General features: G+C 59.5%; 1 protein-coding gene across 2 annotated transcripts; it reads right to left on the minus strand.

Annotated features, from left to right (window-relative positions):
* Positions 1–238: 238 nt before the first annotated feature.
* On the minus strand, positions 239–13,920 carry TIMM44 (translocase of inner mitochondrial membrane 44). Of its 2 annotated transcripts, none has more exons than XM_002722003.6 (13): positions 13,762–13,920; positions 11,729–11,824; positions 8,621–8,791; positions 6,641–6,721; positions 5,992–6,141; positions 5,772–5,911; positions 5,514–5,599; positions 4,908–5,000; positions 4,698–4,822; positions 3,407–3,457; positions 1,734–1,823; positions 911–1,021; positions 239–696 (listed from the first exon to the last, which is right to left on the minus strand). In XM_002722003.6, exons 1-13 carry the CDS (start codon positions 13,804–13,806, stop codon positions 577–579), a joined length of 1,359 nt encoding a protein of 452 aa, XP_002722049.1. In that variant the 5' UTR covers positions 13,807–13,920; the 3' UTR covers positions 239–576. The 2 variants fall into 2 exon arrangements, with proteins under 2 accessions (XP_002722049.1, XP_089171577.1); XM_089315451.1 differs by having other exon boundaries at positions 11,729–11,932; positions 13,762–13,892.
* Between the last annotated feature and the right edge of the window lie 3,593 nt (positions 13,921–17,513).

The raw sequence follows: 17,513 nt of genomic DNA on the forward strand, positions 1-17,513 counted from the left end.
CCAACAGCCCCATTCCATTCTCCGTGATACAGCCCCTCACCCAGGCTCGTTTGGGGGGGTCCCAGTGTCCCCACGCATCACTCATGGGCGCTTAAGCTTCTCCAACCCTGGGGACCCCAACCCTCAGGTACACCAGGCAGGTCACTGGGAGTGATACCCCCAATTTCGCCATTCGTCTCCCCCAACCCCAGGGAGAGCCCTGCCCAGTCCCTCAGAGACAGAGGCCCGGACGACCCGGTGGCTTCTGCGCACTTCGGTGTTTTATTATTTCCAAATCTCAGGCGGGAAGAAGAGCACTGGCAAAATACAAAATGGACCTCACATGGCCTGGCTGACCCAGGCCCGGGACCCCATCCCGCCGCCCCCTGGAGAAAGTCCCTGGGGGCCGCTTGGCCGGCGCGGCCCGACAGCCGCCAGCACCCCCATGCGGCACTCCGGGGCGTCTCCCCACCACAGGGCCCAGTCCTCGTCCACCTGGTTTCTCAGCTACCGCGCAGCGCCCTGGGCGGTCCTGCAGTCCTGGCTCCAGAGGCCCAGGTGGCGCCCTGTCTGCTGCGGGATGACCCAGCCGTTGGCTCAGAGGATCTGCTCCGTGCTGGAGGCGGACACGTCCAGGAGGCGCCAGGCCGCGTAGGGGTTGAGCTCGTCCTGGTCTCGGCAGAGCGCCCACACGTACAGCATGCGCAGCACTTTGTCCTGTGGGCCGGGGCAGGCTCAGGGGCTGGGGCTCCGACCCGGGAGGGGTGCCCGGGGAGGGGTGCCTCAGACACTGCTCAAAACTCAGAAACACTGGACAGGTGGGCTGCACAGTCCTCCAACCTCCCTGCTAGGGTGCCCCCACTCCCACCGAGTCACCCAAGTCACAGAAGGCCCCCGGGTGTGGGGACGGAGCCTGCCCGCCGGCACTCACCGGGTCGCCCTCCACCACCTCGCCCTTCGGGTTCTTGATGACCATCACCAGCTGGGCCTGGAAGGTGATGATCAGCACCGGGCCCTGCTCCATCATCTTGCCCATGGCCAGCTGTGGAGAAAGTGGGCAGGAGGTGGGCCCCTCCCTGCTGATCCCTGCAGGCCGAATGCACCTCCCATCCCTGTGGGCCTGGACCCTGCACCGTCAATCAGGACCAGCCCACTTCCCGTGGGGGGTTTCCAGTGAGACCCTCGCCAGGGCCAAGCCCATGCCCTTCACTGGAAGACCGATTCTGCACTTGCTGGGTGTCTGTGCTGGCTTCAGACTCGGAGTTTCTCCGCGTGGAGGGAAGAGGGAGCAGGCTCTGACACCCCTGCAGTGCCCCATGGGGAGGAAACCTGGCCCTTCCCACGCAGGTTCAGGGGTTTCACCAGCCATGGGAGCCCGAGGGCTGGGCAGCACCCCTCACCTGCCCAAGAACACAGGGCCTCCTTGTGAAGGGGTTCCACCCTGATAAACACATGGTAAACCAGAAACGCTTCCAGCCCGGCCTACTCGGGATGTCTCCAACAGCAAAACCATCTAGCGCTAACCTCCTGTAGAGTAATCACTTTTGCACCATCACACTGGGGAAACCCAAGTCAAACCACCCAAAGCCAGGGACCGTCCAAATTCCAACTGCAGGACTACAGCCCCCTGGACCCTCCAGGTCATGCAATCTGAGCATGTGCAGGAGCTGAAACCCCTCCCACAGAGAGAACAGGGGCTCAGGCCAGCCGGTGTCCCCCATGCGGCTCACCCGGTCCCCGCACGGCGCACTTACATCGACGTTGTCGACATCCAGGATACGGGAGTGGAACTGGAAGCCCAGGGCCTTGGCCTGCTGGATGGGGTGGGCCAGCTGGCTGTAGGTCTGTAATGAGAGGAGAGGCTGACCTGCGTGTGGACACAGACGACCCCACACACGCCGCCCAGGAGTGGCAGAGGCTGGGCCATGGACCCGCCCCCTTGCTGCCTGAACCCCACGCTTGACTCTGGTCAGGGAAGCAGCGCTGTCAGGACCACCAGGCGAGAGCCACCTGGGACTGGGACACCTGGAATGTCACCCAAGACCTCAACATGCCCCGTGTTCGCCTCACTCTCCATCCTGGGTGGGTTTGTCTCGGTGCCTCTGGGACAGCTCCCAGTGCCACCTGCCACCCCCAGGCACAGGACACAGCCCCCCAGACGGCAGCGGTCGTGGCCACCGTCACTGGAGGCTTCTGGCTTGGCAGGCAGCTACCAAGGGAGCCATTCCTCCCAAGAGCACATACTTTTTATGGAAATGACTGATCGCTGCGGGTGGGAGGCAGGGTGCCCACCCCGCTGCTTCGGTTTCTTAAAGATGACACTGTTTTTAAAAACCTCTCTGTGGGAGCCGCTGGGACTTCAGCTGCGTTTCCAGGGGCTCCAGGAGCTCCCTGGCCAAGAAAACCAGCCTCGGCTTCATGGTCCCAGCATTTAGAGAATTTAAAATTAAAAAAGGAAAGGAAAAAGAAAAAGAAAGAAAAAACAAAAACCCAAGCTCATAAATGCCTGTGGGATTAGTCACAGCGCAGGGGAGTGTTTAAAAAAGAACTCTGACAGCTTTTCCTCCGCTCGCGCCAAGTTGTTTGTGAGCTGGCTGCAGGATAGGATGAGCCAAAAAAGGGTCAAGATGGCTTCACACGAGGAAGCTGGAAAGAATAAAATTCACGCAGACGGGGGTCAGGGAGCCAGCTCAGTGAGGCGAGGCGGCCAAGCAGAGGGGCCCCGAGGGAGGGGCACTGAGGGTGGCCCCAGGACCAGGAGCTTCCACTCCAGGAAGCAGCTAGGGCCTGGTCAGGACCCGCTGCTCCTCCTGGGCGGGCAGACGTTTGGTTTTGCTCTGTGTTTCGGGCGCTTGAGTGAGAGCGAGGAACAGGTCCATCGGGCACTGCCATACCACTGTGGAGTAGGGACGTGCCAGGCCCACAGGGTGCCCACAAATCACCACACATGAACAGGGCCCCCGAGTGCCAAGGCAAGCAGGGTGGCACAACCCCCGGGGGCCCCAGCCTCTGCCTTAGGCCATCCTGGCAGTGGGGCCCTGCCTTCCATCCCAACCACAGGCAGACCCGAGCCACAGAACCCCCACCCTCCTCAGTGGCTCAGGTCACCACTCCTGTGACTCCTTAGCCAAGATTATTTTGAGATGGATGGGGGCAGGGAAAGGCCCAGCGACACTGGCTGTTCTGCAAGGAGACCCTGGCAGCAGGAAGGGCCCTGCTGTCCCTCCAGGCCCGAGTGAGGAAGGGGTCATTCGCAGGGTTGAGGCAGAGGACTGGCCGCCGGCCCCCTGTGGGTCCTGGCGGGTGACCCGGTGTCCAGCCAGGGGTCAGATGCCCTCCCCCAGCACAGGGGCCCTGGCTGCGGGCACCCAGCGGACCTGCTGCACACTGATAGTAAGGAGGCCTGGGGAAGGAAGCCCATACTCACAGCCTCATAGCACCAGTCTTTGAGAATGTCGAGTTCTCCAGAAATCATGGCCTGGAAGGGGAAAGGAGCAATCAGGGCCAGAGCCGAGGCGACCTCTGAGGCAGGGGGACCCCAGGAAGGTCTGTGCTGAGGACTCCCAGCCTGGGGGCTGGAGTCTGGGGAAGGAGAGGGGGGAGTGTGGTGAGCCTGCCCCAGTGGGGGCAGAGTCCCTGCCTGGCTCTGGCCTTAGGAACACAGGTACTGGGAAGGCTGGGGGAGTGGGGGGCATAGGAGCCAGTACAGTGCAGAAGCAGAGAAGAGGCCCACACTCAGCTCTCTGACCTGCTGGACACACGGGCCAAAGAGGTGAGGAGCTGCACCCTAGCTCACTGTGAACACGCACCCTCCACCTCGCTGGGGTGGAAGCTCTGGACACCTCCTGCCAGCGGGGGCAGCTGGAGCACAGGAACTGGGAGACAGGGCTGGAGCAGTGGGGCCGAGGGACATGCTGGGGAGCTGGGGAGAGCAGGGAGGAGCCAGATGCTCGCAGGGGAAACCGTGGCCAAGCTGGGGACTGACAGAAGCTGTCGGAGCTGCAGCTGCCAGTCTGGGAAGCACTCCCATCGTCACCTCTGAGCCCTGCCCAGAAGGACCTGGGAGCTGAGGAGGAAGAGGGGACCAGGGGGAGGGGGAGGGAGGATGAGACAGGGCAGAGGAACTTTCTGGAATCTGAGCCCCAGCAGAGGCCTGGCCTGACGCGACTGGAGGCTGCCCAGGCTCCTGTCACATCCCGGGGCTACCAAGGCAGAGCTGCAGCAGGGAGAAGGGACTGCCCACGGAGCAGGGACTGGAGTGAGACACCTCCTCCCCGTGTGCGAACCAGGGTGGGGGCCGGAGGCCTGGGTTCCAGCTCTGCCGGCTTCTCCTCCGAGACAGACACCAGGCCCTGGCAGCTGCTCCCCACAGCCTCGCTGGAGCAGCTTCAGGCAAGGACACAGCGGGGTGGCACCAGGAGACGCAGGGCCCAGTTCCGGGGGGGGTGGGGAAGCAGAGATCTACTCCCTGGAGCACTTGCATGGTGGGCAAGGCCAGAGAGGTCAGCAGAGCCCCTCGGCTGGAGGTGCTGCTCAGGGAAGCCCCGACTGCCAGGAGTGGTCAGACACGGCCCGAGGGGTGGCTACAGCCGGGCAGGAAGGAGCCCAGGAGCGACGCGCCTGCTCAGCAGACACCCCCGGTGGCCGAGCGTCCCTGGCCCTAGACGAGACCAGCAGGCGGCACTGCCCAGGCAGGGCCCTGCCGGCCACACACCCACCTCCAGGATGTTGGGGATGATGTCGTTCTCGCACTGCTGCAGGAACCGGTCCTTGTCGAAGGCTGGGTCCACCCTGAGGATCTCCGTGAGCACCTCCGACATCTCTGTCTTGGAGAACAGGCCTCCTGTGCGAGGGGAGCCCAGAGTGAGCCCAGGCCCGACACTCTCCCTGCTGCCAGCCAGGGCAGCCCGGGGCAGCCCACAACTCACCCAGCAGGTCGGTGACCTTGTCCGTCAGGGCCCGGGACGCCCGGATGAGGGCGTTGTCGCTCTCGTCGTACTTCATCTTCATCTCGAAGAACCCTGTGGGGGCAGGCAGGGGCTGGGGAGACACCAGGGCCATACAGACACCCCCCACTTCCACCCTGGACGGGGGTCAGGTCCCGAGGGAGGTGCACAGCTGGCTTCCCTGGTGTGCATGGGGATGCGGCCTGCCCACCCACCAGGCCAGGCGGCAGCAACTCACGGCTGTGGCCCTAGATGGACTGTGCAAACTGGGGTGCCACCCCCACTGGCTGCTGCTGACACTACACAGGAAACAGAGGCCCCCAGCAGTGCTCATGGGACAAGGGATGGGGGGCGGGGGGCAGGGGAGTGTGGCTGGCAGCTTGCCAGCACCAGGGAAGCCCAGTGCAGCCTCAGAACCAGTAACGAGGGCTTGAGTCGGCTGCGGCGGGCTCTGTGAGCACGACTGCTCTCACGATGGAGCCGGCGCCCCTGTCACACAGAGGAGTCACAGCTGCCCACAGGGGGCCCCAAGGACACACCTGGCCCTCTTGGGAGCTGTCCCATGCCCAGCCAGGGTACCACACTCACGGTTGAACACCACGTTGTTCTCCTTGAAGTCCTTCCACTGCTGGTACCACTTGGAGTCCTTGTGCAGCACGACCCCCAAGGCCTCCCTGAGAAGACGGTGCTGTTGAGCCCTGGGCCCTGCATCCCCCACAGTTGTGTGGGACAAGCCCTGGGAAGGTGACCACCCTATCCCCATCTCCTCCCTTCCTCTCTTTCTCTCTTGGGATCCAGGAATCATGGGCGGGAAGCAGGCCTGAGCCGGGGAGGGAGAGGACCTACTCGTTGGGCTCAAACACCTTCTCCTCCTTGACCTTCTCTCCTGCGAACTCTGTCCTCTTCCTGAGGCGCTGGGGCCTGCGGTAGGGCCCGGTCTGCCCCAGCGCGCTCTCGTCGATCTCCTTCTTCACCGTCTCCACCCCCTGTGAGAGAAGCACGGGAGCTTGGTGCAGGGCCTGGCACAGCGAGCCCGCCACCCATCGCAGGGCCCAGGCCGGCTTACCTGTGACAAGGCTCTGAAGGCAGCCGTCTGGCCCAGCTTCTCCCCGCCCCTGGACACGGACTCGGCTGACTGCTTGGCCGTCTTAGCCGCCTCCTCCACGCCCTCCTTGATCTTCCTGCCCAAGTCACTCCTACTGACTTCGTCAAGACTCTACTGAGACAGAGATGGGGAGAGAGGCGCTCGCCCAGCACTCGCCAGGATTCCTGGGCGGCCCCCTCGGCCTCCCTGGGCTGCACCGGCTTAGTGCACCCGGCCCAGTGGTCTGTGCTCCGGGACACTGCCTACAATTTCTGGGACGTGGGACCCTAGGGTTCCGGGCTAGGCACTGGGTAAGAGCTCTCTGGAGGAACAGGTGTCCCCTGGGGAACGGGCTCGCCCGAGAGCAGCAGCCCAGGGTGAGGGCAGGGAGGGGGTGACTGCAGGGCCTCCAGCCTCAGAGCCCAGAACTTGCAAAGCCCCGCCCCCTTCTCCTGCCCTCAGAGAAACAAAGAAAGCCCAGCTCCTACTCCACCCTGGTGAATTTAGGCAGGAGGAAGAAACCATCATATCCCATCCTGAGATCAGAGGGCTGCTGCCCCCACCGCAGGCCCGCCCACCCACTGCACAGAGGCCCCTACTGGTGCCGGTGAGCTCCAGGCTGGGCCATTACCTCCTTCACGGTGCCCGTCAGCTGCCCCAGCTTCTTCTTGATCACCTCGCTGGTCCGCACAGTTTCCGACTCGATGCTTTTCTAAGGAAAACAAGGCAGCGTCTCTTGGCTCCAACACCACGGTGCGGTGCATCTGGCCACGTCTTCCCAGCAGCTCTGCTCTCGCCAGAGCCCTCCCACCCGACTTTATCCCCACCGCACCCACCGCAACCTCCACCTGCTCTGACCTCAAATGACCCCTTCCTCCTTCTATGGGGTCAAATCCACAAGGGGAGCCCCACCCAAGTGAGCAACTTAGTGGACACTTGAAGGAGAAAGGCCTTGTCCACGCCCAGTAGGGGCCAGTGGACGAGTGCCTGCCTCCATGAGGCTCAGCTGCTTATCACTAAGATGCGGATGCTGTCCTTCAATCGAATTCATGGAGAATGGAATTAAAAGATAAGTTCGGGGTCCGGTGCTGTGGCACAGTACGTTAAAGCTCTGGCCTGCAGCACTGGTCTCCCAAATGGCACGGGTTCGAGTCCCGGCTGCTCCACTTCTTATCCAGCTCCCTGATAATGTGCCTAGGAAAGCAGCAGAGGATGGCCCAAATGTTTAGGTCCCTGGACCCATGTGGGAGATTCAGAAGAGGCTCCTGGCTTTGGCCTAGCCCAACCCATTCGTTGTGGCCATTTAGGGAGTGAACCAGTGGATGGAAGACCTTTCTCTCTGTCTCTACATCTCTATCTTTCAAATAAATTAAAAAAAAAAAAAGTTGATTCTGGAGCAAAAACCTTTGCAATCCCATGTGAATAAGGGATTTTTTAAAAAGTTCATTAAAGGGGCCAGCACTGTGGAGCAGCAGGTAAAGCCATGGCCTGCAGTACCAGCATCTCATACAGGCGCCAGTTTGAGTCCTGGCTGCTCCACTTCCGATCCAGCTCTCTGCTGTGGCCTGGGAAAGCAGTAGAAGATGGCCCAAGTCCTTGGGCCCCTATACTTGCATGGGAGACCCAGAAGCTCCTGGCTTGGGATGGGCCTAGCTCCAGCCATTGAGGCCATCTGGGGAGTGACCCAGCAGATGGAGGATCTCTCTGTCTCTGCCTCTCTGTAACTCTGCCTTTCAAATAGATAAAAAAAAAAAAAAAAAAAAAAAAAAAAAACTTAAAAAAAAGCTCATGAAAGTGTATAAAATGAGACCACTATCCATGATTTTGAGATTTTTTGTGTGTGTGAAAATAAACTTTTTCATAACTATTTACTTATTTGAGAGAGAGAGAGAGAGAGAGAGAGAGAGGTCTTCCATCCGCTAGTTCACTCCCCAAACGCCTACAACAGCAGCAGCTGGCCAGGCTGCAGCCAGGAACCAGGATCTCCGTCCTGGTCTCCTGTGTGGGTGGCAGGGAATCGAGTCCTTGAGCCACCACCTGCTGCCTCCCAGCTGCACTAGCAGGGAGCTGGATGGGAAGCTAGAACTCGAACCAGGCACTCCGATAAGGGATGTGGGCGTCCCAGGCAGGGACCTGCTTGGCCTGCTGCACCCAGCTCCGGCCCTAGAGGCCACTGCTGCATCCTACTTTCCCAGCAACGTGCTGAAGCTCCCACGCTTTCCTGCAGGGGCCTTCCCTGGGACACTCAGAGGGCGCTGGGCCCAGGGCGGGTCACGGCAGCCACTCAAGAGGAGACAGCGGTGGTAATTAATAACGACACTGGCACCGCAACCCAGTTTCTGTGACCACAGCCAGAAGCTCCCGGGAGTGGGATGTGGCAAGGCCAGAGTGCAGCGGGTCGGCTGAGGGCCCGAGGGACGCAAACGCTGAGCGGGAGACGCTGGTGCTGCGGCTGCGCTGCAGACCACTCACCGGGCTGCGCAGGAGGCTTCCTGGTCGCATGGCCAGGCTGGAGGCCTGGGCTGGCCCTCACCGGCTGCCCCCTCCCTCCAACTGCCCTGGCCCCAGGAACAAGTGTGACAGCCAAGAGGCACGACGCGAAGGCACTCACATATTTCCTTCTGGCTTCCTGGAGCGCGTCTGACTCTTCCAGCTTCTTGGCCTCGTCTCGGAATTTTTTTATACTTTCTTTCATCTCTTTGTTTTTGGCGAGTTCTTGCTTGATATTATCTAGCAAGCCGGACAGAAAGCCTTTTCTGCTTCCGGAAGAATACGATTTGGACTGGGAAGAACGTGAAAGCAGACCGTGAGAGATGAGAAGAGCACACGGGGAATGCCTGCTTACCAGAGGGGCAAAGGGAGGTTTTAAATGCTGTTCCCTGTTGATATGGGTTTGACAATGAAGTTATCTCTTTTATTACAATGGGAGACACATTCAAGAAACACCAGGTGACCGACGGTGGGACAGTCAGCTCTGTTTGTGCAGGTTCTGCATCTGAGGAGGCAACCGATTGCAGACTGAATATAAAAAAAAAACCCACACATCTGCATGGAACACGTACAGCCTTTTCCCTTGTTACCCCCTGAACAATACAGTCTAACCACTGACACAGCCCTGACTTTGTGTGGGGCACCTAAGTCACCCAGACATGGCTCACAGGCCATCGTGGCCGTGTGGAGGTTCTCGGTAAACACTGCACCACTGGGCATGGGGACTTGAGCATCTGTGGATTCTGGCACCCACAGGGCATCCGGGAACCAATGCTCATGGATAGCAAGGGATGACTGCAAATCCAGACGATGGAGTATCACTCACTGCTAAGAAGAAATGAGCTTTTGGGATGGGCACTGGGCACAGCAGCACAGACACTGGCGGGGAGGCCTGTAACCCATGCTAGAGTGCCTGGGGTTCAGCCCTGGCCCTGCCCTCAATTCCAGCTTCCTGCTAACGTGCACCCTGCAAGGCCGCAGGGTGACAGCCCAAGGAACGTGGGTCCCTGCCACCCACATAGCAGACCTGGACGGAGCTCCCGGCTCCCAGCCTCAGCCTCAGCCTCTGGCCCTGCCCTTGTGGGCTTCTGGGAAGTAAGTCAGCAGATGGCAGCTGTCTGCCTGCCTCTCAAATAAACAAATAAATAAATGAGCTTCCAAACCATGAAAAGACTCAAAGGGACCTTAAATGCTGAGTGAAAGCCAACGTGACGATCCACATCCTGTGTGACCCCAACTATGAGACCTTCTGGAAAAACTAGTAGGACAGTAAAATATCAGGGGCTTCCAGGGGCTGGGGGAGGGAGCACAGGGGACTCTCAGGGCAGTGACATGCCCATGTGACACTGCAGCTGTGGACCCGTGTCCTCGGCGTATCCACACCCACAGCCTGTACCACACAGGGAACCTGAACCAGCAGCCGGTATTACAGCCTGGAAACTGTAACAATGTCGCTCTCAGGAGCCGGCCTGGAAACAGTGTCCGGACCCAAAGGCTCTGGACTTCCCGCCCAATCTCTTTGTAAGCCTAAAACTGCTACAAAAGAGAAAAGTCCTTTAAAAGCAAAGCAAAGCAAAACCAAACGCCAGAGGACAAGGGGCAGGTTGGGCTTGGTTTCCGCCTGGGACTCAAAAGCCAACACTCCAGGGGCCCTCGCCTAAAGGACTCCAGCTCCGGCTCCCTGGGGCTCGGGTCACTTCCTCACGGCCCCTCAGAGAGTACCCAGCGGGCATGCGAGTCACCAGGGGCCTCAGGACAGGCACAGAGCTCCCTGTCTCAGCCCCGCGGGGGAGGGGTCCAACCCACCTGGAGGCAGAGCCTGGGGAGGTTGGGAGTGCACTCAAGGCACAGCTCCAGACACAAGGGCCAAGGTCACACACACAAAGACAGGCAGGGGGTGGGGACAGAGAGGGCGGCTGCTCTACAGCACAAGGTCGGGGTGTTCCCAACACAAAGAAAGGACAGTCCCTGAGGTGACAGATGTGCCTGCTCTGATCTGATCACGATGCGCTGTACACGTCAGCAGTCACACTGCCCTCACACACGCATGCAGTTTCCATGTGCCAATTAAAAACACACACGGGGCCTGCACTGTGGCATGGCGGGTAAAGCTGCTGCCTGCAGTGCTGGCATCCCAAAAGGGTGCCTCCACTTCCGATCCAGCTCTCTGCTATGGCCTGGGAAAGCAGTGGAAGATGGCCCAAGTGCTTGGGCCCCTGCATCCATGTGGGAGACCTGGAAGAAGCTCCTGGCTCCTGGCTCTGGAAGGACACAGCTCCAGCCGTTGTGGTCATTTGGGGAGTGAACCAGTGGATGGAAGATTTCTCTCTCTCTCTGCCTCTGCTTCTCTGTAACTCTGCCTTTCAAATAAATATATAAATCTTAAAAAAAAAAAAAAAAAAAAAACCAGACACACATGTGTACATTTTAAAGAGACACAGGTCTCAGAGGCAGACTGAGCGGGATTGAAGACCCTGCTTTGCTGTGTGTGTGGCTGGGAGCTGTGGGCTCAGAAAGGGTGGAGGAGATGAAAAGAGCCAACACTAAGAGAGGGGAAGTGGCCGTGAGTACCCGAGTTCCCCACCAGCGCGCTGGGTGTGGCCACTTTGCCGGCTGCCGGGGCAACTGCCTCGCTGGCACCCATCAAGCCACGGTGGAGGCAGCAGCGAGCCCACCCAGAGACCGCCCTGCTCGTCCTCTCTCCAGGAGTAGCCCAGGCCTCAGGTCACCAGGGAACAGACCTCCGCTACACAGGGGATGGGACAACCACGGGAGCCACAGGGCCTGTCCCACGCCCATGACAGCACCAGGAGGTAACAGCTGCCTGCCTGGAGACAGCTGAGCCAAGGCCTGGGGTGTGGGCGGGGAAGGAAAGGGGGCCACCTCTGTGTACACAGGCAGACTTGGGGACAGGCAGGGGCCTGCGGGCAGAAGCCACAGGAGACAGAATCTGACTTCACACAGGCGCTCTTCTAGCCAGTTGTTAGCACTGGCCCCAGGCACCACTCTGAGGAAGAGTCCTGTCTCGAGCAGCATTAAGCGAGGGGCTTGTCAGGCCCTTCCAGGCACCAAGGCAGATCACATACACTGGGGTCCACACTCTGAAAATTCAGGTGCCATGGGCAACCCCTGAGGCTCTGCCCCTCCCCCCGCCTACAAAGTCCCACAAAGACTTTGCAGCCCACCCTCCTCGCGCCCATCTTGCCTGCCCGGGACCCGAGTTACTCACCAGGGGCGGCACTCTGCCTGGCGGGCACATCTGATAGGCTGAGCCGTGGGGGAAGCTATGGCCAGAAAGGAACTGGACTCCACTGCCGAGGCACCGCTAGTTAGGGGAGGAAGAGAGAAAGGTCCGTTCAGGCGGGGGATGACTGGCAAGTGGGCAGGCCGCCGTGTGCTGGGCCCTCTGTGGTCATCCCGAAGCCAGTGGAAGCTGGTGGAGAGAGCAAACGCCGCCTCTGTACCTCTGGGGGCAGGGGGTGGGGGTCCCAGGAAAGGCCACCCCAAGGGGCAAGGCTGAATGTACAATTCAATCCCTTGGTCTCAAAGTTTGCTCTCCCAAGCCTCTAAAGACTGGAGACCTGGACTTCCAGTGGGTAATTTACTGCCCAGGGACAACCCTGGAGTAAATCTGCCATGTCCAGGTCAGGACTTAGGCGCAAGCAAAGCACCCTAGGGGTCTAGGGGTCACTCTGAGCAGTGACCCACTTAACTGCACGGGAAAAGCACTTCCAGCCCCTGGAGGTCTCGTTCAATTCTGCACCCTAGAATGGAGCCTGGGGCAGCACACTCCTATTTCCACAAGCCGGGAGCTTGCTCTCCCTGTTCCCTGTCTCCCGGCTCTGGGAACCCTAAGCAACACCCCAAACTACCTCCCATAGTCACTGCAGGGTCACTCTTGGGAGCTCAAGGAACTTGTTCTACTGCTCCATACACCCACATCCACTGATCACAGAACAGGTGACCTCAGCGGCCATCTGCACCAGGAGTGGGTGTTGTGGCGAAGCGGGTTAAGCTGCTTCCGTTGGAAGTCCAGATCTCCAGTCTTTGGAGGCTTGAGAGAGTGCATTTTTTTAGGATTTTTTTTTTTTTTTTTTTGGACAGGCAGAGTGGACAGTGAGAGAGGGACAGAGAGAAAGGTCTTCCTTTTCCATTGGTTCACCCCTCAATGGCCGCCGCAGTCAGCATGCTGCAGCCTGCGCACAGCGCCGATCAGAAGCCAGGTGCTTCTCCTGGTCTCCCATGGGGTGCAGGGCCCAAGCACTTGGGCCATCCTCCACTGCACTCCCGGGCAACAGCAGAGAGCTGGACTGGAAGAGGAGCAACCGCGACAGAATACGGCGCCCAGACCGGGACTACAACCCGGGGTGCCGGCGCCGCAGGTGGAGGATTAGCCTGTTGGGCCGCGGTGCTGACGCAGAGTGCACTTTGAGAGCAAGGGATTGAACTGGGGTGCCTGCGTTCCACATCAGAGTGCTGGTTTCAGTCCCAGCTGCTCCACTTCCAATCCAGCTTCCTGCTGATGCACACCCTGGGAGGCAGCAGGGGGTGGCTCAAGTACTGGGGCCCCTGCCCCCTACAGTGGGAGACCTGGATGGAATTCTAGGCTCCTGGTTTCAGCCTGGTCAAGGGCTTTGGGGAATGAACCAGCAGAAAGAAGATCTCTCTCTCTCTCTCTCTCTGTGTGTCATTCTGCCTTTTAAGGTGAAAATAGACATTAAAAGTAAAACAGCTGTCTACCTGGGAGAGAAGTCTCCCAGCAGGATACTGGTTCTCCCCCAGTGAAACCCAACACGCGTAAATCCAGCTTCCGAACCCTGGCTCAAAGTCAAGCAGCCAGGAAATTCAGTACTCAGACACCTTATTTCTCCTCACATTCACCTTCCTATGAGCCAGACAGCGCTGGGCTTTGGCAGAGCCCGGCATTCAATCGCGAGCTGGGACTCTCACAGGTTTCTGCCTTCCCTTCGCTACTTTTGCTCCACCGGGCAACGCTGACCCGGTCACCATTCACTCCGCGGTGCACGTGGGAGCCCAGTTCCGGGCATCGACGACCCCTGCCCGAGAGCGCTCGGTCCCCGCCCCCAGGTCTGGCTACGTGCTCTCAGCCACGGCCTTGGCAGACCCAATGACCCAACACCAAGCCTCCTGCAAAGCTCACGGAAGGGCCAAAGGGGCCAATGGCCTGAGGAGAAGCGGGCCCTGGAGGTCGTGGGCCTGGAGTCCCCTAAACCCACCCGCCAGGCCCGCACGTCCGCTCACCCGCGGACAGCGGCACCAGCCACTCCGCAGCGCCGCCGCCGCCATGTTGGAAGATCCCGTGTGACCTTCTAGCGTCGCGGCCCGAATGCGTCATTCGCCGCTTCTGCCTGGCTTAGCGCGGGCCTGGGAAAAGTCTACCTAGGGGGCGTGGTTTCGGGGAGGGAGAGGCCTCTGATTGGGCAGAAATAACCAGAGCGAAAGAAGTTCGTAATGTGGGCGCGACTTCAGGGGCGGGGAATTCCTAGAGAGCTTGGCTCTCTGATAGGCCGGAGTTTTGAAACAGCGGGGCCTCTGATTGGGTGTATCCCCTGGAGGGGGCGGGCGCTCCTGTACTACTCAGGTCTGCGGTTGGGTGAGACAACGAAGGGGCGGAGCCCGAGGACGCGGATTTCAGTCTGCTGCGGTGGTTCCCCTACAGATTGTGCGGCGTTCAGGTGGCCTCGGAGGCGGGCACGTGGATTCGGCTCATGACAAAGGCGACTTCAGCTGGATTCTGGCTGACTGTCCGGTGGGCCAGCCCCAAAGTGGTGGGCTCTGCCTCTCCTTGGCCGTGACTGACAGATCGGCGCGTGAGCTGCTCCGAGAGCCAGCGCGGAGGAGGAGCCCACGCTCGCGCCCCCCACACCCACCGAGCAAGATGCCCTGCGGACCCGCAGTCCGGGCGTCTTGGCGCAGGCTCGCGGTTTCGCGGGCTGGGAGCGTGGCCGCGGGCTTCGCTCGGGGCTCCTTGCCGGGGCGGGGGCGTGTCAGGCGCGCCTCTCCAGGAGGCGAAGGTGCAGTGGCCAGAGGGGACCCCCTGCAGGAGCCTGGGCGGGAGCGAGGCCGCGGAGGAGTCCGGTGGGAGTTCCGTCCGGCGGGGCACGGCCAGAACTGTACCCACTGTTCTTCGTATTTTTGCAAGACGGAGGTCCTTGGTGAGGCCAGCAAGAGGAGTTTTTGGGGTTAGGTGTTGGGCCTAGCGGTTAAGACGTCCACATCTCCTATCGGGGTGCCTGGGTTCAATTGCTGGCTCTGCGCCAGCTCCCTGAATTCAGACCCTGGGAGGCAGCAGGTGATGGTTCGAGTACTTGGGCCCCTGCCACCCACGTGGGAGACCTGGATGGAATTCCTGGCTCCCAGCTTTGGCCTGGCTGTTAAGGGCACTTGGGGAGGGAATCAGCAAATAGGAGCTCTGTCTGCCTCTCAAATAAATAAAAATGTTTTTAAAAGAAAGGCTTAGCCGGCGCCGTGGCTCAATAGGCTAATCCTCCACCTTGCGGCGCCGGCACACCGGGTTCTAGTCCCGGTCGGGGCACCGGATTCTGTCCCGGTTGCCCCTCTTCCAGGCCAGCTCTCTGCTATGGCCAGGGAGTGCAGTGGAGGATGGCCCAGGTGCTTGGGCCCTGCACCCCATGGGAGACCAGGAAAAGCACCTGAATCCTGGCTCCTGCCATCGGATCAGCGCGGTGCGCCGGCTGCAGCGGCGGCCATTGGAGGGTGAACCAACGGCAAAGGAAGACCTTTCTCTCTCTGTCTCTCTCTCTCACTGTCCACTCTGCCTATCAAAAAAATAAAAAAATAAAAAAAAAATAAAAGAAAGGCTTTAGGTGAATAGTGGGATGGAAGCTTGATTCTTTTTGCAGGGGTGTACTGGAGCGAGCCCGTGCTGACTCATCAGAGCCAACTGGTAAACCGCCAAGCATTTGCGGCCAGTTGTGAAGCACAGCCAAGACTTAGCAATGAACTGTTTAAACTTATGATCAGATGGGTTTTATTAAAACAAAGATAATACATACTCGAAATTCATCATTTCCTAATCAATTTACAATATGTTATTACCTGTGCTCTTGAGGTTATTTTTAAAGTTTTCTAATTTGAAAGGCAGAGCGCCAGAGAGATCTTTCATCCACTGGTTCATTCCCCAGATGCAATGCCAAAGTCCAACCAGGCTGAAGCCAGGAGCCTGGAACTCCATCCGGGTCTCCCCTGTGGGTGGCAGGGCCCCAAGCACTTGAGCCATCACCTCTTGCCTCCCAGGGTGCGCATCAGCAGGGAGCTGGGATCCTCCAATACAGGACATGAGCACCCCACAGTGCATCCTGACCACGATGCCAAATGCGTGCCCCCCAACCCCCACTGCACTGGGTTTTCATGTCTCTTGCAGTCTCCTTTAATCTAGCAAAGTCACTCAATTTTTTTTTATGACCCTGAAGGCCTGTTGTCTGTAAAACTGTAAATGTGACTAATTGGCTCATCACAATGAGGTTCCAGTTTTGTCCTCACTGCATCCCAATAGGAGGTCCTTAAGGTAAGCTTGGTCCACTGCTGGGGATGCTGAGTTAGGGGTTAGGTTAGAGTGTGTTTCCTTGCCAAACTGCTGTGGGGGAGGAGCCGGTAGAGAAGGGGAGGGAGAGGGGTGAAGGGAGCCCAGGGAGCAGCGCACCCAGGAGGGATGTGTCTTGCTCTAGGAGGGATCAGGGAGAGGAGAGGCCAGTGGGCAGGAAATCTGCTCTTAGCACAGGAGGACATGGATGAGAGCATCCATCATCCGGGCACTGCCGCAGCCTGGGAGGGGCAGGTGGGGAGAGGACCCCCGCCCCTGCCCCCGCATTCACTGTCTGGTTCCTGCAGTGGGAAGTGGCAGGTAAAGGGATGCTCTTCTGGGTGCCCAGGCAATCATTTCCAGGTTTCCACCTGTCTCACCAAGTGTAGGTCCCTGTCATGTCCAGTGCTTCGCCCCAGGGGCTCAATGAATGTCTGTACAATGAACGAAAGCAGGTGCATCAGGAGACCTTATTTATAGCATAATTGTCCAGGGGATGGTGGGGCTCACCCATACCAACCCCAACTGACATCTGGGACCTCTGGCCCAGAACCAGGCTGTGTGCCCCATGTCACCTCCACCTGCCAGCGGTCTTAGGTGGTTAGCAGGTCATTCTGCTATTTCTGCCCAACACACAGGCCGTCCACAGGAGAGGTCGCATTTGAAAGCAGCCCTGCGGACCCCTGAGCCTGGGCTTCCGGCCTCCAGGACCGCAGGAGGAAAAGTCTCCACCAGGCCTGGGGCACTGGGGCACCGCCTTACTCTGCCTCTTCCCTCTGGCTCACTGTTCCCGCCCCCTCAACTTCTGTTGCTTGCAGGCCTCAGCCATCTGTCTGGCTTCCTTCCCACTTCTGCTCCTTCCACCAGGCTGACTCCTCCGTCTCTGGCTCTGCTTCCTGGGGGATAATAATAGAGGCTGGCACGGGCCAGGGGCAATGTGCCTGGATCTCGGAAGCTGGATTTTACTTGACGCCAACCTGACAAACCTTTCAGGTGGGTACCACCAGTACAGGATAAAATCTGGCCTAGTGATTAAGATGCCAGTCATGACGCCCACATCTGACGGTGGAGTGCCTGGGTTTCATTGCTGGCTTCAGCTCCTGATTGTACTCCCTGCTAATGCAGACCCTGGGACGCAACAGGCGATGGCTTGAGGACTGGGTCCCTGCCACCCACATGGGAGACCCGGATGGAGCTCCAGGCTCTGGCCTGGACTGGTCCTGGCCGATGTGGGCACTGGGCAGTGAACCAGCAGATGGGAGATTTCTCCCCTCCTCCTACATCCCAGCTTCCCTAAGCTCCCCAGCACTGGGAGGCTTGCTTTTCCTCTTAGCTCCACACACTCTGGGATCCGCCCAGTTTCTGCTGCTGCCTCACAAGGACCTCACTCACCAGATCTGAGAAAAGGAGGTGTCTGTGCCTGTCCTACCAAGCTGGCTCCCCTTGCCAG

Source organism: Oryctolagus cuniculus, chromosome 16 (assembly GCF_051225735.1).
Source record: "Oryctolagus cuniculus isolate XC-2025 breed Fujian yellow rabbit chromosome 16, ASM5122573v1, whole genome shotgun sequence".
Lineage (NCBI taxonomy): Eukaryota > Metazoa > Chordata > Mammalia > Lagomorpha > Leporidae > Oryctolagus > Oryctolagus cuniculus.